The sequence below is a fragment of the Ambystoma mexicanum genome, chromosome 11 (assembly GCF_040938575.1).
Source record: "Ambystoma mexicanum isolate Mex_15411 chromosome 11, UKY_AmexF1_1, whole genome shotgun sequence".
Taxonomy (NCBI): Eukaryota; Metazoa; Chordata; class Amphibia; order Caudata; family Ambystomatidae; genus Ambystoma; species Ambystoma mexicanum.
Window position 1 is genome coordinate 1183841279 of NC_090934.1, and position 22326 is coordinate 1183863604.

The 22326-nt window shown below is 46.5% G+C and overlaps 1 protein-coding gene across 1 annotated transcript in view; it reads right to left on the minus strand.

Moving 5' to 3' along the window:
- SCAMP2 (secretory carrier membrane protein 2) overlaps positions 1 to 22326 on the minus strand; it is a 438214-nt gene that overhangs the window by 149100 nt on the left and 266788 nt on the right. Inside the window, exon 7 of the mRNA XM_069624513.1 lies at positions 11629 to 11730. Within this exon, the coding sequence (XP_069480614.1) occupies positions 11629 to 11730 (102 nt within the window). The remainder of the gene's footprint in view (positions 1 to 11628; positions 11731 to 22326) is intronic.

The following is a 22326-nucleotide window of genomic DNA, read 5'->3' on the forward strand; positions in this document are numbered from 1 at the left end:
GAGCAGAGGTACAGACACCCCCTACCGGTCTTTACAGAGGCCCATCATCCAAGGGCCAACAAGAGGGACGCCACTTTATCCCGAACACCGGTGAGTCACGCAGGCCCACGGGATATCCTGCCCACCTGCCTAGTGGGTGCTCCAGCACCTCCCTGCATCGCCTCCTCCCCTCATCTCGGCATCCGGGGCGCCTCCTGCCACTTATCACGGACTCTCATGCAAGTTAAATACTCTGAGCCCTGGCCCCCGCCCACACTGACATTACAGGGAGGCCACGGCTTGGTGGTCACTGGAACCCCCCACGATCCTCAAGCACTGGCGAGCAGCGCCAAGCACTGGCCCCTGGTGTGCCCCCCTTCAGACACAGCCCTTGCTAATCCTCACACCAGCCTGCGGTCTTCATAGATGGGCTGCGCCCCCAGCTCATTTGCCCACAATCACCGCCTGAGCTCCTGGGCCGTAATAAACTGCGGTAGGGGGGGGGGCCCACGTCGGCACTGTTAGGCAGAAACCTGTGCAGTTCCCTCTAGGACCACTGCAAAAGATTTAAGACTACAGGTGTTTGGCAGTAAACCCACTTGGTAGCAGTCTGTACCACACAGATTCACTTGGTAGCTGTGGCTGAGCAGTCAGACTTCCCTCAAGAAGAGTTAGGCAGTATACAAAGTAGTCACAATAGGTCAAGAGAACACAATAGAAAAAGTAAACACTGACCAGGGCTTGGTGTAAACGAGATATAGTTATTTAAAAACAACATCTAGAAAAACACACAGGCACTAATAGTAAGCAATTCAAAAACACGGTCACTAAAAGATATACACTCCCTTAAAAGAACATTAGACAAGTCTTAAGTAAAGCCCCACTTATTTTCAGACAGCAGTGAGCGCTTAATGTAGATGGCACTCTAACAGTTCGTTTTTAAAAGGGAGAGAAAAGCAGAGAACAAGTTGAAACAGATCCCAACACTTTTACAAGAACATAACAAGAGAGGAAGGCAAAGTAAAACCGTGAAGTTAGAGTTCAATAGGCCGGATCCACTTTAAGAGGATCAAACGAAATGTGTCCAAGGTCACACGGTTGCAGTGCAGAAAAGTCTTGTAACGGTTCAAAAAGGAGTTGGACCAAAGAAAGGGACCAGATAGAGGGTCAATGCGGCCAGCCCAGTCCAGAAGGTTAATGAGTTATTATTACCTTGTAGCAATCTTTAGAAAGGGAGGCCTGGCAGACACGGTACCTTAAAGTGGTGAGAACACTCCAGCGGGGGCAGTTGTTCCTGGCAGCGGATGCAAGTCAGTGCTTTGTCCGCGGGGGAAGAGAGGATCTCGTCGTGGAGGAAGACAGGAGTCCGTTGCACTGCCAGGGAAGAAACCAGCCGCGGAGTTTCTCAGGTACAAGGAGCAGGCCGTTGATTCGCGGTTCAGTGGTGAGTGGCTATCCGGCCGCCGGGGTGCTTGGCACGGGCAGTTCGACCACAAACCGGTCTGGGGTGCGAAGAAGGAAGGTAAAACTGGTTGTGCCCACCAGTCAGGGGAAGAAGCCTCTCCAGCCGGGAGATCTTCTCTGCCGTCGGGAAGTGGTGAGTCGGTTCCGCAGGGCTCCACCGGTGGTGTCGTCGTGGTAGGTCGGCTCAGCTTCTCCCTCGTCGGATTCTCAGGTCCTGTGGCGACTTCTGAAGTTCCAGTCCCCAAAGCCCTGCTTTTATGCAGCATACCCCCATTCACTCAGCCTAGCTGTCAATCAAACATTCTAAGTGGTGAGCCGGCCGGCTCACCACTTGGGCCAATCACACAAGAGTGCGACTTGAGTTACCAAGGTAACTCAGTCCAGGGTGCCTAAACCCCCTCCTACACCCCCCTGTGGTACCCAGACAGAGTGGCACCACTTTTGGAGGCTTCTGTGGAGAAGCCCACCAAAAAGTGGAACAAAGGGCTCGACTTGGGTTGGAGTCACAGAAGAGAACACAGACGCCATTTTAGAATCGAGTCCTGGCAAAAAATACCAACATGGCGAATTAATATTAATTAAATAAACCGGCGGTATGTTCGAGGCTATGAGAATTAAATAATTAAAGTTGGTAGCCTCGAACAATGGGAAAATCCCATAGGAAAATATTTGCGGTCGAATATAAAAAGTAGTTTCCATTGCCACCACCCAAAACTCGATCAGGGGGGACGGAGACGTGCCCCCTCGACTAACAGACCCCGGGGCAATCGAATTGCCCCGACCAGTACGTCCACAATATGATGGTTTGTACTGGTTTCTGTTAATAATTTGGGACTAGTATAGCCAATGGTGACTTTACATGCCCTGGGAGACAGTAGTCAGTCCCAGGGTATGGAGTCTATGGTGGGGGGTCAGTATGACACCCCTGTGTTACTGCACGGAGGGTGCTGTGTAACACATAATAAAAACACATGAGACCCTATGGAGTAACGAACCCCATAGCCCATAAAACACATTAACAGTCAAAGGAACACCATAAATCATGTCCAAGAGTGGGAGAAAAAGAGTCTCACTCTTGGCAGGAGGAAAAAAACAAACTCCAGAAATCCAGCAAAGCTGGTGGGGGACTCACTAGGTTAGGAAATTCAGCCTAAAGAGAATTCTCCCTAACAGGCGCCCTCCCCAGTGTTGTGCGCATACTGGACTGTTGGCACTATCCGCATGCCCGGATAATTGTGGATCCCCCCGGACTGCCCTCCTCAGCGCAGCCAGGCCCCGGACGCCCTGCCAGCCCTTGGAGGCCCATACTCATTACGCAGAGGGCCCTTGTCTCCTGACAACTCGATCTGGGAGCGCACTCCCCAATTGCTTCATTACAGCGGAGCTCACGGCCACTACGCCCTCATCTGCTACCGCATTGTGTTGCTCCTTCAGCCTGTGCCCGGGACCCCCCCCTGTGTGATCCGCCTGGGGGTCCCTCTCTTCTACCACCCTACAACCCTCCAGATCCTAGGCCCAGCGGGCGACGGTAGCACCCGTGCCCAGCGTTGGCTTAGCACCATATCCTACCTGCAAGGATCTCTTCACCCAGAACAATTCGAACGGCTGTCGGCCTCCCTTCTATCACCTATCCCTTCCGGCACCTCTACTGCCCCCCTGGGACACTGGTCCCACAGTCCTCCTGGCACCATGACCAAGGGAGCTGGAAAGAAACAATGTTCGATCATATAGAAAAGACTGATGGCCGGGTTACTGAGATTGAGACAAGAGTGAGCACTACCGAGGATAGCTTAAGCTTGCTTAGGGCTGAGGTCTCGGCACTATGGCCGCGTCACCAAGGTGGAGAAGAAAAATGAGGACCTTGAATCCCGCTCGAGGCGCAACAACCTCCGCATTATCGGGGTACCCGAAAACGGCATACAGGAACCTATGGAGGACTACGTCGAGCACATGCTATTGCAACTACTAGACTCTCCAAAGCTTTCTCCCCAGTTTGCAATCGAGCGTGCACACCGTGCCCTCAAGGCAAAACCTAGACCGGGCGCACCACCACGCCCCATTATAGCTAGAGTCCTAATTTCCGTGATCATGACGCCATCCTCAGGTCAGTGAGGATTAAGGAGGAACTCCTTCTGGGCGCAGCAAAGATTCACCTGTATCCGGACTTCACGGTGGCGGTTCAGCGGGAACGCAAAACCTTTGTGGCAGTGAAGAGGAGGCTTCGAGATCTGCAGGTCAAATACGCCATGCTATACCCTGCCAAGCTAAGGATCGAACACTCTAGCCATGTGTATTTCTTTACAATCCCGGAGGAGGCCTCCAGATTCCTCGATGAACATTTCCCTGGCTGAACCCTTCCTGCAACGCACACTGTTTTTAACAATGTTATTCCCTGATTGCTCAAAGTTGGGTCCTTGTCTTGTTACAGCAAAGTCACATCCGTAATATATATATATTGTTAATGTTCAGGTCCTTGACTTTAATGTCTACAAATTGAGTCACTGATTTAATACTGTATGGACTACCTGCTGGAAGGATGTGGTGGAGACCGTTCTCTTCATCTGTCATCATAACATCTCTTTCGTATGTGTTGCTGGACCCACATACGGTCATGATCCGATTGCTTAAGAAACTAAGTAACCCAATTTTTGTGCAATCTGTTTCTCAATCACGCGACCGTGACTTGCTACCTGGAAAGGACTCTACCCGGGTGGTGCTTGACATTATCTCTGGGCACCAAGTTTATCCTAATATTGCCTCCTGATTCGGAGCGTCACCGCCTGGCCAGTTCACAGGCCCCCCAGGCGTTGATGCCACTGGTTTGGTTGTATAGTTATGGGGTTATTCCTCTGTTTGGGGGAGGGATGTGCGAGGGGGCGGGGGGAATTGGGTAGTATGTTAAAAAAGGCTTGGTAGCTACGGAAGAGGTAGAGTGCAGGGTACTATGGAATCACTGGCATTGCAGATCCAACTGTGCTAATATCGATCATGGGGGGCACTGCGCCATTTACCCGTATTCCCCGATGACTACCCCTGGGCTGTTGGGTGAGGACACCCTGACATTCATGAGCTGGAATGTTTCGGGGTCTGGGAAACCATAAGAAAATGAGGCTATTACAGCTCCAGGACGAACGTCATGGGGTTAAGATCCTCTTTTTGCAGGAAACACATGCCCGCACTGAGTACTGCGAAAGGTTTGCTAAAACATGGGGTCTTCAGAGATATTATACCGACTACTCTACCCAGATCCGAGGCGTTATTACCCTAATTCACAGGAGCCTTAAATTTATCCCTACAGCTACAATAATTGACCCTCAGGGCAGATATGTGCTACTCCATGGTACCCTGCAAAACAAAGAGGTGGTCCTGTAAACATTTACGGTCCTAACATTGATGATCCTGAATTCTATTTACACCTTACTGCTCTCCTCGACAGCTTCCCGCTGTTACCAATCCTGTGGGGAGGTGACTAACACCATATTTGATCTGAACCTTGACAGATCTGGCTCTAGCCCGTCAACTCACCAAGGCTGCTTACACTACACTCTCGTCTCTCCCCAGTCTGGCCCTTGTTGATGCATGGAGACTTCTCTATCCCGACTCACGCTCTTACTCCTTTTATTCCTCGGTACACGACTCCTATTCCCGAATCGATCGATGGCTAGTGTCTGACATACTTATAAGGAATATATCTTCTCTAACGATCCTACCCCGAACTTTCTGACCACTCACCGGTGACTATCACCCTAGGTTGGGGCCCAGACCGTGGTCGGACCAGGTACTGGAGAATGAAACCGCTCTCCCTCCGCGACCCGGTTTTCAGCTCCGAGTTGGAATCGGCAATCGAGGAGTTCTTCGAGATCAACACCGGCGCGGTGTCGTCGCAGGCCACCCTTTGGGAGTCCTTCAAAGCCTATATCAGGGGCATTGCCCTTTCTAAGGAAAACGGTATCCTCAAAACTATCCGAAGGGAAATTGCCGAAAGCGAGGCTACACCGCTCTTGAAGCCCAATGTACGCTTCATCAAACCCCTGAAACCCTTGCGTTAATCGGCACAGAACTGGACTCCTTCCGCTCTCTTGCGGATCGTGAGCTAAGGTTCTTGGACAACCCGGGTCTTGCGAGGAAATATGGCGAGGGTGAACGCCCAAGCCGCCTCCTGGCTAGACTTCTCCGCCGAGTGTTTGGAGCCCCGCCCATCCCCGGGATAGAGAGACCCGATGGTACACTGGCCACTTCAACCCAAGATATTAATATTAATTCCGAATTCCTCTCCTTCTATGAATCTCTATATGCCCAAACGGACAGCGCCACAACATCGGAAATAGACGCCTATTTGGATAGGCTCCCACTCTCATTCCTCTCCCCCGAGACCACTGGCTCCCTCGAGAATCCATTCACCCCCCCGAGGAGCTCTCAGAAGCTATAGACTCGCTCTCTTCAGGCAAATCCCTGGGATCAGATGGAATTCCCGTCGAATTTTACCAACACTTTAAATCACTCCTACTCCCTCGCTTGATGGCCCTCTGGGAAGAGTTAGTGGAAGTAGGTCAGTCCCCCCCCCCCCCTCGCTCCGCGAAGCAATAATAACAGTCTTGCTAAAACCGAGTAAACCCCCTACTCAATGTGGCTCCTACCGTCCACTTTCCCTTATCAATTGTGATGTCAAGATCTTTGCCAAACTATTTTCCTTACGTCTTGCGCCTTATATGCCACACATTATTCATCCTGACCAAGCGGGATTTATCCCGGGACACTCCACTTCCTAGAATCTGAGGCGCCTTTTCATCATCATAAGCAGAGTGAGCCATGAATGTCCACGCGGTAGCTGCGACGCTTGATATGCAGAAGAGAATTACCAATACCACTTCACCAATCTCACAGTAAGGGCACTGGGCTGGATCAAGCTCCCGCTCTCACTAGCCGGCAGGATAGGTATACTGAAGATGGTAGTACTACCCCAGCTTCTTTACAGATTTGCCAATATCCCACAGTGGCCGGGTAGCGGGTTCTTCCAGGCATTGACATGCACCGTTAACACCTTCCTCTGGCATTCGGGCGCGGTCCGGCTTAAACTTAAGACTCTAGCTGCCCCGATGGAGTCTGGTGGCTTCGGGGCTCCGGACTTCCTCAAGTACTGGCTGGTGGCTCAACTCCAACATACCGCACACTGGTTTAACACGCCGGACCCCCCGCCCCACGTCAGGCTTGAAAAGTTATCAGTAAGTGACTGACATCTGATCCCTGGTGATCACACCCATGCCACAGGTACTAAACTCACTTGACCCAGCGACTTGTACATCATTAGCTTCATCCAAAACTTGGCAACTGTTGGGCATCCCCTATCCCTTTCATGGTAACCTACCACTTTGGAATTTCCTACCAGAGGTCCCACAAGTACCCCCCTCCATCGTTCGCCGGTCGGTAGAGGCGGGATATGAATTGCTACGGGACATCTTTGAACAGGGCAATTTCATAGAGTGGCTGGACCTTCAATTGTCTCTGAGGCGGAGACCTTCCGCCTGGCTCCAATACTCGTCCCTCAGAAAAATCCTTAAGCACAAATACCGGACCTTCCCCGCGCTACCACCTGATGAACATGCGATTACGGAACTGTCCTCACCCTCCCCCATGAGAGGCAAAATCTCCAGACTTTACCAATTGGTGCAGACCAGATCACCCCCCCCCCACTTGCCAAAATAAGAAACACTTGGGAGGCTGACCTCGGACTGGAAATGACCGACGAACGATGGGCCCACATGTGCGCACGCACCCATGGGGTTTCCTTTAACTCCGCTTTAAAATGATCCAAATTACTCCACAGGTACCATTACACCCCGACCAGGCTTCATCACATCTCGAATGATCTCTCCCCGAGGTGCCACAGGTGCGGCTGCAACGACGCTGGCTATATCCATATGATCTGGTCCTGCCCTCGACTCACTCCATTCTGGGATGCAGTGTGCGCTACAATATCAGCTATCCTCGAACATCCCATCACCCCATCCCCAATGAGGTGTCTTTCACGACTTCTCAGCAATCCACCGTGATTCTAGGAAACTGGCTGGCCTCTATGCTACTTGCAGTGCGTTCCATCCTACTCTGCTGGCTCCGGCCCACCGCACCTACTCACGCACAGTGGCTCAAAGCGGTCACATGGGCTTCGGACGCCGAGGAATCATGGGCGCTACACCGGCCCGCCACTCCAGGTCTAGAGATATCTGGTTAAAGTTTTGTTCATAAATGTCTCCTGCGGATACGGACTCAGGACCTTCATCCCCAGCCCTCCCCCCCTCGCCACTCCCCTTCTACCTCCTGAAATGCCTCCCCCTCAACCCCGCATCCACCTTGAATGTATCCCCCATGTGTACAAACTGATCGTCTCATTTGTTCTACTCATGTGTACTGCTTTTTTGCTCCGATTGTATATGCCATGTGTGTAACTCACCTGTACCTATGCTGCCAAGCTGAATAAATAAAAGTTTTAAAAAAAAGAAGAAACCCACGCAAGAGGAGATCTTCATGATAATGAAGCCTCCTAAACCTACTTTGGCTGACCACCATGCTGGGAAGGCTATTGGTGGAAAATATGAACTGCTATCAGAGTGTATTTACACAATTGTGTGTGTCCCCCTTGTAGGCAACTATGACATCTCTGCTCGTCAAGAAAGACAATCTCACCACCCCTTCGGTATCCTACTGTATACTTTACTATTTCTCATTGTACTGCTAGTGATGTTATTATGTCCGTTCATCGCCTGCATCCTATTGATCCAATCACTGCTTCATTGTACTTCTCTGTAATGTGTGATCATGCCTATTATGCAATACTTGTAACTGTTCCAATGCGCCCAGAAACCTCTGGGTTTGGTGCACTATAGAAATAAATAAAAGAAACAAACCAAACAAACAAAAATCACATTTTGCCTTTGGCAGAGCGAATCATGGCCTTTTGCTCCATCGGGTTACATATTCTACATCTCTTGTGAGGGCACAATGAGCAGAACTATGCAAATGTAGGTTATCAATCTTGGACCACATGTATCCAGGATTCCTCAGGGTACTTCACTTTCCCGGGCACTCATCTATGAAGCCTCCGACACACCTACAGTATTCTACAGATTAACCCCCACTGTGTATGGCAGCCATGAGAGTGGGAGCAAGTACACAGACTTCATTCATGCCTTACGCAGGTTTGTTATGAATGAAGGGGCTGGTTACAACTAATCCTGCCCATCCTTCTTGCTCCAACCTTTTTCTGACCAGAATAGCATTGACATCAACTTATGCACAAGGACGTTTCATCCAACAGAAATTATATCCATCGTCTTCCTCCCTGTGAAACTATAAGGGCATACTCAAAAAGCAACTGCTGTACACTCCCACACCCCTCTGGCCAGTACCCATCTCTCAAATATTCATACAAGGCTACATGCATGCCTATGTAACTCCATGACTCTTGTCCCCTGTTCAATTCCCAGTTTGTGTTTCCTATAGGTATACTGCTGACATCTAGGTCAGGACATGCCTCATTCCACCATCTACCTTGGCACAGTAGTGTTTCCCAGGTGCAACTGGGCCCCTTCCTCTCCTCCATCTCTCACTCTACCTGCGGCATCCCTCAAGGCTCTATACTATTGCCGTGGCTCAACTATCTTGCCCCTTCGGCCCGCTTGATTTCCTCCTCCTCTCCTCATTCCCAGTGTTATGCTGCTGACACTACGCTCTCCTTGAAGTGCCCCCCACTCTTCCTCCTCTCTCATTCCTGATTGCTAAGCTATTGATCTCGGTCTTAATGACAGTAAGAGTGAGATCCTTCTCGTTATAACAGGGTCCCCTGCTTCTCATCCTCTATGGCACCATCCTTGGGGGCCCCTCCCCTCACCATCTTGTGAGGCTAAACACCTTGGTGTCATCTTTGACTCTCTTCTATCCTTCTCCCCTCATTACTGACCTTGCCAAGAAGACCCACTTTTAGCTTCACCTCCTCAGAGTTATTCTCCCTTTCCTTACTTCCCCCAGAACCTCAATGTCTCCAGAGCTATGGTTCTCTCTAGGTTGGACTACTGCAATAACCTCTTCCTCAATCTACCTCTTTCCACTCTTCGCCTCTTCAACTTATCCAGAATAGGACAGAGACTTCTCCTTGGCCTCAAGCCCCAGGGCCGCATCTCTCCAGCCCTTAAATCTCCCCACTGGCTCCTCCAAGGATCAAATTCAGACTTCAGTCGGACCTCCTTATGTTCCACAAGCTTCTAAAGACTACTATTCTCTACCTCTTTCCCCCCTCCCTTGCTGAAATGGCCCCCTCCTACCACTGTGACGGATAGCCCAGTGCACTCATGAGTCACAGTGTACTAGGCCCTCTATGAGCAGTCTCCACCAGCATCCTCTAACCAGCACTTGCCTGGCCCATGGGCTGAGCCCATACCTTGCCCTCCCCCTTGTCTCGTTCCCTGCCCAACCTGATGGCTGGGCACCCCTCCCCCCCCCAGTCCTTACCACCCCCCCACCCCCTCTCTCGCACTTGGACTGTGGCCCTCCCTTGTCCCCCCCTCTCCCCTGAGCACTTGTCTGACCCATTGCAGACCATTCCCCTGGGCACTTGCTTGGCCCATGGGCTGGGCCCATCCCCATTACTCTCCCACATCCCTCCCATCCCCTCCCCTCCCCTCTACCACCAGCACTTCTCCCTGCACCTGCACGACCCGAATATCACAAGGCCAAGTAGGGCTGTTACTGTTTATATGCCCTGTTCATTCCACCTGCCCCCCTCTCCTTCGTAGCCTTGTGCATCTCGACACACTTTTTGTTGTACAGTGCCCCTTATAAATGCTCAATAAATAAAATAATCTACCCACCTTGGAATGGCTGAGGGTCTACCCTGGTTGAGTAGTGCCAACTGTCCGCCCCACCTTTCAGGCCCACCTCTATCTCCATTGCCTCCCTTGACATATCAGTCCCCGCCTACCACACATTGGTGATCTTGTGTTCCAGCACTCTAGTCAAGGTTGAGTTTTTGAGCCCAACATAATAGGTCTAGTTAACACGATTATTGACCATTGTTCGGTTTTCTGAAAAAGTACAATGCCCATCACTTGTCACTTCCGCAAATGAATTATTTTTTTTTTTACAACAAATGAATATTGGTGCCTAGAGATTACATTTTGCAAAAGGTGCTGTAGATACGTACCAACTCATTCCCTCCCCCTGCAACAAACTTCCCAGTCTTCCCTTTGGGTGTGCCAGTTAAAGCAGTTGTGTGGGATGATGGTCACAATAATACTAATTGAAAGGACTCACCTGGGGGATGCCTCAAATAAAATGACTGATTCACTGGAAATTATAGCTTTCCCAAAGTGTAAGCAATGCTTTACCCTTGATGGAAAGGAACATCTACATTACTTCCAATTAAGACACTGGGTCTCTAATGTGGATATTAAACAATCCGCCATTAGAATATTGACCCAGTTCAAGAAATGTATAATTACACATGAAGGGGCGAAAGGGGCGATTACAGACATTTATGGGATACTCGCTAATGTAGGCAATCAAGAAATGTGAACAGGAGTTCCTGGGAGCAGTCTACAGGGAAAGATATTCCATTGGAAAAATGGGAAACAAAAATTGTTGTGGAATAGACTGAGGTAAATGAAAGCTATGCAAACACAGGAAATATGGTATAAAATGATGTAACTATACGCCCGTTAGACTTCAGAAAATGTTCCTGCCTTCGTCAAAGTGAATGCAATCCATGGAGCTCTTGCAATATTGATCATAGCTGCGCTGTTGCTCATAGCTCAAAAATGGAAGGGGGAGATGTGTCAATTCTTCAAGAACGGTTGCACAGAATTTAGGAAATTGGGACATTAGAACAGGTAACGCACTGCATTCTAAAGGCCAAATACTTTTTAGCGGGGAATGGAGGGATGTCCTGAATTTTCTCAAGCTGATTTTAGACTCCCGATATGCCCATAAAAACTCAACATTGTTGGCCATTGCTTAGAAGTGTACCGTGTTACATAAGTCTTGATAATATCTCGTTGTGCTTTGCCAGGGGGGAGGGATGGTAAGAAAGGTGAGGGTGGAAATGGCTTCCAAGCTATTTTTCACAAGATGTTGCGTTTATTGTAACGCAGCTGCAAAAACGAATATAATGGAGGAAAAAAAAAAGAAAGAACTCACCTGACGCCCCAGCCGGAAATGCCAATAGTCTGGATGATGTAGATGACAATCTGGCAGAAGAATATGAAGAAGAAAACGAAGAAATTGAAAGAGCTATCCGTCCTGCAAGGGAAAGAGGATTGATACATTCAAATTATGTGGACTTGAAAGGGAAGATATTAAACTAATACAGAGGTGCACACTCCAGGTGGAAGAAGACATACCATAGGATAAAGTGCATAATGAGAATAGTAAAATGAGAAAAATACAACGGTTTAGGTCTACTTGATCGAAAATATTTGACCTTTATTTGTTTTGGTCGTTTTTTTGGTTGAAAATGCGGGGGGAGACCCCCTGCATCCCTTCATTCCCCCCCCCTTAACCTATTTCCTTACCCCTCCCCATATTTTTATTGAATTTAATTTCACCTAAAGAACGATACCATTTTTTGGGTCAAATGGAAAAGGTCAAATGTTTTTCGATCAAGTATGCAAATACCCAATACAACAGTAAAGAGAAGCATGGGGACTGTGATCATTTATTTCAACATAGCTCACTGAACAGAGTTAAAGGGTACAAAATGGCCAGGTTCATACAGAAACACTAATCCTAAATGCAATTAACTAATGAGAGCCTTTGGACAAAAATGTTGGTACTGAAAATGCTGCTGGAAGCAAAACATAAAATCATGGCACAGAGGATAATGGAAAGTCTGGAGATCGGTATCACAATTCAGCACGTCACATAGGTGATGGGAATCAGAGGAAACCAACACAGAAAACTTAAATGTAAAATTTAAAGTGGTTCATTTTGTGACTAAGTGTGCGGGGCAAAATAAAAAACAGGTATGTAAAGTGTAGTTGAAAAAGCATCAGGATAGGTTCTGTGGTTTCTAATTAGAATTCATGGCATTCACAATGTCTCCAAGTCTCAGGGTACCAGGGTTCCCCTCCTGGAAAGTGAAATTAGCGACCAAGGAAATGACTTCCACAAAACAGAAATGTCTCGAGATCCTCCGGCATTCCAGCCACCAAGCTTCCCAAGGGCGGAGTTAACCACTATTTTTACACAGACGTCTTTTTGCTTCTACTTCTCCCTTGCTGGTCCGCTGGGGGTAATGCATGACACAGGGACTCCCTTGGTGTGGTCTTCAGGGTAGTCCACCCCTTTGTAGTACTTACTCTCCTATGTCAAGGGAAGCAGGGGCCTAGGTATCAATCTTGCCACTTCCCAGAGTCAAGGATGTTGGTCAGGGAAGTTTGGTATGGTGAGGGGGTGGCCAACTCTTCTTCCTATCGCCCCATCAACTAACCAACTCTGCCTGCCTTTGGCCCCCTGTCAATCTCTCTGATCAGACGGTTTACAAATTCCAGGTCTCTTATCCTGAATTCTCTCCTTCCCTAGCCACTGTCAGGTTTCCTTCCCCTATTCAGGCTATTTTCCCTTATTCAAGTTTCTTTCCCATTATTTCTCTTTTATTATCCTTTTTAGATTAGCCTTGTGTGGGTGGAAAGTTTTTTTTATTGTAGTTGGTTTGGTCTTAACTTGCTGATTCAGAATCCTGGTTCTGACCCAAGGCAAAATGGAGTCTCACAGTGACAGCTCTGATTGGTTAGAAAACACTGCTGAACAACAATGAACATTCTAAACTGTCACTCTTTGCCTTTCATCATCTAAAACCCAGCTGAGAGGACGTGTTTAGTGGCTGCTCCTGCTTTAGACTTGGGCCTGGTGGATTTTATCCTTCAGGCGTTAGCAGTTGAGCGGCTACTTTCTTGGGGGTTTCAGGAGAAGCTATCAGCTGTCAGGAATTCGTTTTGAAGACAGGAAACTCTGAAGATCCTTAAGAAATCGTTCTGGAGATAAGTGACTTTGTTTTAACTGCAGCTCTGTTTATCTTAATGACATTTACTTGAGAAATCGTAAAATGTTACCTTTGAATTTATATTATTGAACTCTCCGAGTGCGCTTGAACGCTATTTGTAAAACGCGTACTACGTGTAATCTGAAACTATCGTTGAACCTTTGCGCGTGCGAGAGTATTCAACTGCGCGTGCGTTTTCCAGCGCGTGTGCTTCCTAGCGCGAGAATCTGTTCGTCGCGTGAGAACTCTATAGCGCGTGTGTTTTCCAGCGCGTGTGATTCCTAGCGCGAGAATCGGCTCGCCGCGCGAGAACTCTATAGCGCGCGTGTTTTCCAGCGTGGGTGCTTCTTAGCGCGAGAATCTGTTCGTCGCGTGAGATAGCGCGTGTGTTTCCAGCGCGTGTTCTTCCTGGCGCGATAATCTGTTTGCCGCGTGAGAACTCTATAGCGCGTGTGTATTCAAGCGCGTGTGCTTCAGCGCGAGAACTCAACTGCGCGTGTGGTTACTTGCGCGTGTCCTTTTTAACGCGTGTACTCGATCGCGTTTGAACTCTTTGCGTGTGGGTTATAAGGCGCGTGTGAATAGGCGCAGAAATTCATCAGCGCAGGAATTTACTAGCGCATGTGTTTTCTGCGCGTGATCTCGTTTGCGCGTGAATTCTGCTTGGCGTGTTTTGGCAAGCGCGTGTGTTTTCTGCGCGTGGACTTTGCTTACACTGCGCGTGTTCTTCAACGCAGGAAGTTTTCAACGTGCAATTCATCTGTATTGAAATAATCTGCATGTGTGTTTAGCACGTGTTTATTCAAGAATTCACAAACTTTATTGAATTGTAAAAAGTTTGAAAACAAAAGAAAAGTTTGAAAGAAAAAATAAAGACAATTTAACTGGACAACTAGTGAATTTTGGAAAAAAGGCAAAGAACAAAACTTTCCAGATTTGCCCAAATTAAGAAGTTGCTGTGAATTTCAAGAGTCTCAAGTAAGAGATTTTCAGCTTCTTTACAAGCTTCTCTAAGAAATTTCAAGAGAAGAACCAGGTATGATTCTTAATTATTAGTTAAGTATTTAAAGTCTTTCCCACTCCTAAGGTTAAGTAAGTAATAAAAGGATTTGTATCTGCTTTTCTGATATCCTCTGCAGGTTCAGCTTTGGTTAGCCTTGATGCAGTCAGCCTGGTGTTGTTTTGTTATCCACTTCCCCCTTTCCCTTTGGGGTGTAGTTTGCAGAGCTGAATTTAAATCTAGTTCTGGGAATTACATTTCAGGGGGATTGTCGGGGGTTCAGCAGCATCCGCGGACACAGGACCTCTCAGCCTGACAGAATGAAAGGCCAATAATTTTGTCCGCCCGAGCTGTCATGAACCCCGACGAATCCATGGAGGCGTTAGGATCTTTGATCAGGGAGTTACGGGAGGAGTTGAAAATATCTCGGGATGAAAAGGTGGATGACTTGAGTGTTAAAGTAACACAAATTCAACAGAGGGGAGAAAGGAGAGAGGATGAGGTTTCAGGGGGCGCTGGTTCTCCACCTGAGTTAGAAAGGGAAGGTGGAGATCAATTACCTCAAATACAACGGGCGCCTCCAGTGGCAGAAGGGGTAAGGAGTTTAATTATGCCAGTTCCTCTGGCGCCTCCAGAACGTTATCATGGGGATCCCAAGAGGTTTAGGGTGTTTTTGACGCAATGTGAATTACATTTTATGAGTAGACCAAAATTATTTCCCTCGGATGCATCTAAGATAACTTTTATGTTGTCCTTTCTCTCTGGGGAGGCATTTGCTTGGGCTGGGTTGTTGGTGAGTCAAAAGAGTACGGTTTTAGGAAATTACACCAGTTTTTTAGAGATATTCCGAAAGATGTTTGATAGAAGACAGTTATCTCTGGAAGTGGATGGTGAACTTTTAGAACTCAAACAAGGTAATACAGACTTGATTGCTTATATAACACAATTTAAGCCCCTTGTGTTAGAAAGCAAGTGGCCCGAGGATAAACAGGCCTCGTTTTATCGGGGCCTTAGAGATGAGTTAAAGGATGCATTGTCTGGAGTGGTTGAACGCCCTTCTACTTGTGAAGGTCTGATTGATTTGGTTATTCAATTGGACTTTCGTTTGAGTGAAAGGAAGGCAGAGAGGCGTCATTGTCAGAGTGACGTAAAGTCTCTAGTTAGAGTGGATAGATCTAAAGTAGAGAGCAGATCCAAAGGGAATAATCCACCTCCCAGGGTCCGAGGTCCTTTAACCGTGGAAGAAAAGGCTAGGAGGAGAGAACAATCTGTGTTTATATTGTGGAAGAGGTGGGCACTTTTTAGGGAACTGTCCTTACACTCCCAAGAAGACTTCTACTTCAGCGGTCAAGGTACAACAGATCGCCAATACTGTGCAGACAGCGGTTCCCCATATAACCGTAAATGTATCCTTGTTCTTTGAGTTGGAGTGTAAGGGAAATGGTCCCGTTATTCTTGACTCTGGTGCCACCGGGAATTTCATGGATTGGGGTCTGGCAAAATCTTTGGGAATTCCAATTCTTCAGAAGGAGGTTGTAGAGCAGGCTAGGGCTGTTGATGGTACGTCTCTATCTTCTGGTCCTATTACTCACAGGACCGGTTCTTTAACTTTGGAGTTATCAGGAGGTCACAGAGAGATAATTTTGTTCGAGTTATTGATGCTCCTTTGTTAAAGATTATTTTGGGTATGCCTTGGCTTACTCTCCATAATCCTCTGATTGATTGGAGTGCTAGGACAATTGACATGCAGTCAGATTTTTGTAAAGAGAATTGCTTTTCAGGAAGTCTCTTTGAGGAAAATGTTAAACAAAGTAATTCCGTGTCTAGTTTTATGGCTGAGACTGGAATTGGATGTCATGATGTGGGAGCTGTAGTGGGTCAACTTCCCCAGTGTTACAAAGATTTTTGGGATGTATTTGATGAGAAAGTGGCAGGAGAATTACCACCCCATAGGCCCTTTGATTGTAAAATTGAGCTGGAGCCAGGAACAATTTTGCCTAGTAGTAGAGTATATGCTCTTACAGAGAAAGAGAATGATTATTTAAAAGAATATTTGTCGGAAAACTTGGCCAAAGGGTTTATTCATGATTCTAAGTCACCGGCGTCCTCTCCTTTATTTTTTGTACCAAAACCGGATGGAACGCTTCGAACTTGCATAGATTATCGAGCAGTTAACAAAGTCACTGTTAAGAACCGGTATCCTCTTCCTCTCATCTCGGAAATGCTTAATCAAATACAAGGAGCAAATATTTTCTCTAAATTAGATTTGAGAGGAGCTTACCATCTTGTGCGTGTGCAGGAAGGGGACGAATGGAAGACAGCGTTTAAGACCAGGTTTGGGCTGTTTGAATACAAAGTTATGCCATTCGGTTTATGTAATGCTCCAGCGGCTTTCCAATTTTTTATTGGAGGTTTTTAGAGAATACCTGGATATTTTTGTTGTGTATATCGATGATATTTTGATTTTCTCTTCTGACCTGGATCAACATCAGAAACGTGTGCGCTTAGTCTTACAAAAGCTACGAGAAAACCATTTGTTTGCCAAATTGGAAAAAAGTCAATTCCATACAGATTCTGTGGAGTTTTTAGGTTTTATAATTTCACCTAAGGGTTTAGAAATGAATCCTAAAAAAGTTCAAGCAGTTCTTGAATGGCCCTCTCCTACTAAGGTTAAGGAAATACAAAGTTTCTTAGGGTTTGCCAATTTTTATAGGAGATTTATCGAAGGTTTTTCCTCGGTTGGTTGCTCCTATAACGAGACCTTTGAAAAAAGGAGTGAAATTTGACTGGGACCTTGAAGCAGAAAAAGCTTTTCAAGAGTTAAAACAAAAATGTACTTCTAGTCCGATTCTAATTCATCCTGATCTCTCTAAACCTTTTTTTGTGGAGGCGGACGCTTCAAATTTAGCATTGGGGGCGGTGCTTTCTCAAAGGAATCAAACTACTGGTCAACTACATCCAGTTGCATTCTTTTCTAGGAAGTTTTCTGCTGCTGAAGTGAACTACACAATTGCAGATCGTGAACTATTAGCAATAAAGTCCGCTTTTGAAGAATGGAGACATTTTCTGAAAGGGGCAAGACATACGGTAACGGTTCTTACTGATCATCGAAATGTATTGTTTTTAAAATCTGCAAGAACCTTGTCTCCACGACAACTTCGTTGGTCCTTATTCTTTGCCGATTATGATTTCATTGTGACTTTTAAACCCGGAAGTCAGAACAAAAAAGCTGATGCCTTATCCCGCTAATTTCCTGGTAGTGAGGAGAGAGAGATTCTGGAGCCAGAACCTCTAATTGCTCCAGAACGTTTTTTGTTAGCCGGAGCCATTAAAGAAATGGATTTTTTGAATGAAGTTCGCCAGAATATGTCCTTGCAGAAGATGGAGTGGGTGAGACTGGATCCAGCCAGAAGTTTGAAAGACGATCTTCCTTTTTTTGATAACAAGCTTTATGTACCTACTGAAGAGTTAAAAGAAAAGGTTTTGAGAAATTGCCATGAATCCATTTTATCAGGACATCCTGGTTTCAGAAAAACTCTGGAATTGGTTCGAAGAAATTTTTGGTGGGAAAAAATTTGCCAAGACACATTGAACTTTGTTAAAACTTGTGTAGTCTGTGCACAAGCAAAAAGTCAAGTTGGGAAGCCGCATGGTTTATTGGAGCCGTTGCCTGTTCCTCCTCGTCCTTGGCACACTATTTCTATGGATTTCATTGTTGATCTCCCTCAAGATAAGGGTTGTACTACCATTCTTGCTGTGGTGGATCTTCTTACTAAAGAAGCGCATTTTTTACCAATGGAGGGAGAGGTTACCGCGGAAAAACTGGCTCATAGTTTTTTGCAAGGTGTAGTTCGACTACATGGACTCCCAAGTCAAGTTATCTCTGATAGGGGATCTCAATTTATTTCAAAATTTTGGAGGGCCTTTTGTAGGAAACTTGGGGTGGACGTTAGTTTGACTTCTGGGTATCATCCGGAGAGTAATGGACAAGTGGAGAGAGTAAATCAGGAATTGGAGAAGTTTTTAAGGTGTCATTTACAAGCTGGAGAGGAATGGGTGGATTTGGTATGGTTGGCAGAATTCTCTTACAACAATTGTGGTAAAGATGCTACTTCTATGTCCCCTTTTTTGGGTCGTGGGTTTCATCCTCGCTTTCTGAGTTTTGAGGTGTTGGAGGATTCCGGGAATCCAAGAGTGGAAGATCGTTTGTTGGTAATGAAGAATAACTTGGATAGAGCAAAAAAGGTGCTGGGAGAAAACAAGTTGAAATATAAAAGGTGTGCTGATTTGAGAAGGAAGGCTGGTCCTGAATATAAGGTGGGAGACTTAGTTTGGCTTTCTACCCGGTACCTAAAAATTAAGGGGAAGAATAAATTCAGTCCACGATTTGTAGGCCCATTCGAGGTAGAGCGAATCATCAACCCTGTGGCAGTACGATTGAAATTACCCAAGCATTTGAAGGTACATCCTACTTTCCATGTTAGCCTTTTACAACCAGTTTGTTCAGGAACTAGATTTAGAACACCACCTTCCCCTGTGATTTTAGAGGATTCATCTGAGGAATTTGTGGTTAAACAAATTTTGGATTCCAGGAAAGTGAGGGGAAGGTTGCAGTATTTAATTGATTGGGAGAGATATGGAACTGAAGAACCATCATGGGAAGATTCAGTTGATGTACATGCCCCCCGTTTAGTTGCTAAGTTTCATGCTAAAAATCCACCTAAGGTAGGCCCAGAGACTGGGCATTAGGAGGGGGTACTGTCAGGTTTCCTTCCCCTATTCAGGCTATTTTCCCTTATTCAAGTTTCTTTCCCATTATTTCTCTTTTATTATCCTTTTTAGATTAGCCTTGTGTGGGTGGGAAGTTTTCTATTGTAGTTGGTTTGGCCTTAACTTGCTGATTCAGAATCCTGGTTCTGACCCAAGGCAAAATGGAGTCTCACAGTGACAGCTCCGATTGGTTAGAAAACACTGCTGAACAACAATGAACATTCTAAACTGTCACTCTTTGCCTTTCATCATCTAAACCCCAGCTAAGAGGACGTGTTTAGTGGCTGCTCTTGCTTTCGACTTGGGCCTGGTGGATTTTTATCCTTCAGGCGTTAGCAGTTGAGCAGCTACTTTCTTGGGGGTTTCAGGAGAAGCTAGCTGTCAGGAATTCGTTTTGAAGACAGGAAACTCTGAAGATCCTTAAGAAATCGTTCTGGAGATAAGTGACTGTTTTAACTGCAGCTCTGTTTATCTTAATGACATTTACTTGAGAAATCGTAAAATGTTACCTTTGAATTTATATTATTGAACTCTCCGAGTGCGCTTGAACGCTATTTGTAAAACGCGTACTACGTGTAATCTGAAACTATCGTTGAACCTTTGCGCGTGCGAGAGTATTCAACTGCGCGTGTGTTTTCCAGCGCGTGTGCTTCCTAGCGCGAGAATCTGTTCGTCGCGTGAGAACTCTATAGCGCGTGTGATTCCTAGCGCGAGAATCGGCTCGGCGCGTGAGAACTCTATAGCGCGTGTGTTTTCCAGCACGGGTGCTTCTTAGCGTGAGAATCGTTTGTCGCGTGAGAACTCTAAAGCGTGTGCGTTTCCAGCACGTGTTCTTCCTGGCGCGATAATCTGTTTGCCGCATGAGAACTCTATAGCGCGTGTGTTTTCAAGCGCGTGTGCTTCAGCGCGAGAACTCAACTGCGCATGTGGTTACTTGCGCGTGTCCTTTTTAACGCGTGTACTCGATCGCATTTGAACTCTTTGCGCGTGGGTTATAAGGCGCGTGTGAATAGGCGCGGAAATTCATCAGCGCAGGAATTTACTAGCGCATGTGTTTTCTGCGCGTGATCTCGTTTGCGCGTGAATTCTGCTTGGTGTGTTTTGGCAAGCGCGTGTGTTTTCTGCGCGTGGACTTTGCTTACAGTGCACGTGTTCTTCAACGCGGGAAGTTTTCAACGTGCAATTCATCTGTATTGAAATAATCCGCGTGTGTTTAGCACGTGTTTCTTTGAGAATTCACAAACTTTATTGAATTGTAAAAAGTTTGAAAACAAAAGAAAAGTTTGAAAGAAAAAGAAAGAAAAAATAAAGACAATTTAACTGGACAACTAGTGAATTTTGGAAAAAAGGCAAAGAACAAAACTTTCCAGATTTGCCCAAATTAAGAAGTTGCTGTGAATTTCAAGAGTCTCAAGTAAGAGAGATTTTCAGCTTCTTTACAAGCTTCTCTAAGAAATTTCAAGAGAAGAACCACCAGGTATGATTCATAATTATTAGTTAAGGATTTAAAGTCTTTCCCACTCCTAAGGTTAAGTAAGTAATAAAAGGATTTGTATCTGCTTTTCTTATATCCCCTGCAGGTTCAGCTTTGGTTAGCCTTGATGCAGTCAGCCTGGTGTTGTTTTGTTATCCACTTCCCCCTTTCCCTTTGGGGTGTAGTTTGCAGAGCTGAATTGAAATCTAGTTCTGGGAATTACATTTCAGGGGGATTGTCGGGGGTTCAGCAGCTTCCGCGGACACAGGACCTCTCAGCCTGACAGCCACCACTGGTGTATTTGTCACCTCCTCTATACTTCGTTACTTTCGTCGCCCGTGGGCTACGTTCGTCTCTCAGAGCCTTGACCAACTCTCTCTTCACCTTTGTTGAGCACACCCATCTCCCTATTCTAGAGCTCTATCACAATCATCTTCTTTACCCCGTTGGATACACCTTTCTCCTCCATTCAACTATCACCTTCTTAATCCCTTTGGACATGTCTATCACTAATTTACCACCATCTCTTACTCTTTCCTTTACCCCTTTTGGCCCAACTTTCCTCACTCTCCAAGGTCTGTTCCATGCTCGCCTACTTTATCCCTTTTACCTTCCACTCCCAGATCACCTTTACTCTCGGTGGCCACCATTTGATTACTCCTTACCAACAGTCCCAGCTCCTTTGGCTCTTCCTGGGGCCCTCCTCCAACCCCTGGCTCCAGTATGGTCCAGCCCTCTGGACCACTCTTAAAGCCTCCTGTGTTCAGTTTACCATCCAAGGCCTCCTGCTCTCTCCTCCAGCCATCTCAAACACAGCTCCTGTCTTCGGTCCCTAGTCCAGCACCTGGTACAACTACTTCCAACCTCATTAGCCCGTGGTTTTTTTATAGGGATTTATCCACTTCTCCAAGCGCCTCTAGGGAAAGCAGATTAATGTCTATCGGCTGAGACACCCTGATGGGAATGCTGAACAAAGTAGCCTTATTTTAGCGGAAAATGACCAGTGAAAATCTAGATCACTAAGTGGTTCACCGTAGATCTCTCTAATCGGAAAAAAGAAAAGACGCGCAGCGTACTGCTGATTAAAAGGTCCGACCACCTTGAACAAAGCCAACTGGAAGACCATGGAACACTCCTATAAACTGGCCATATTGAATACAAAAAAAAAAATGTCTTCAATGAACGAAACAAACGAAGCCAACAACAACTCCAAAAAACTCATCGAAATGTTGAAGCCCAAATCACTTTCCATGCCCATCTCCACGACAAATCAGGACTGTACAGATGCTTTCGCAGATGAACTAGCTTTGTCCCATAACAAAATTAAGGCTGACCCGAAGGCAAGCTCATCAGAGCTGTCGGGGCGGACACCACCACGGAGTCATCCCAAAGAATGACCACAATGAATTCCTTTTTAAACCTGTCCCAAATCTTGACAAGTAAAAGACTCTGGCCACAATGCACCCAACATCGTGCTCTGAGAATATAATTCCAGCCAAACGTATCATGGACAATAAAGACCTCTTTGTCCCTTTTCGTACCAGATTTGTAAATTCATCCTTCTTTCACAATCACGTCCCGGATATCATCAAGGTGGTTACCATTACTCCA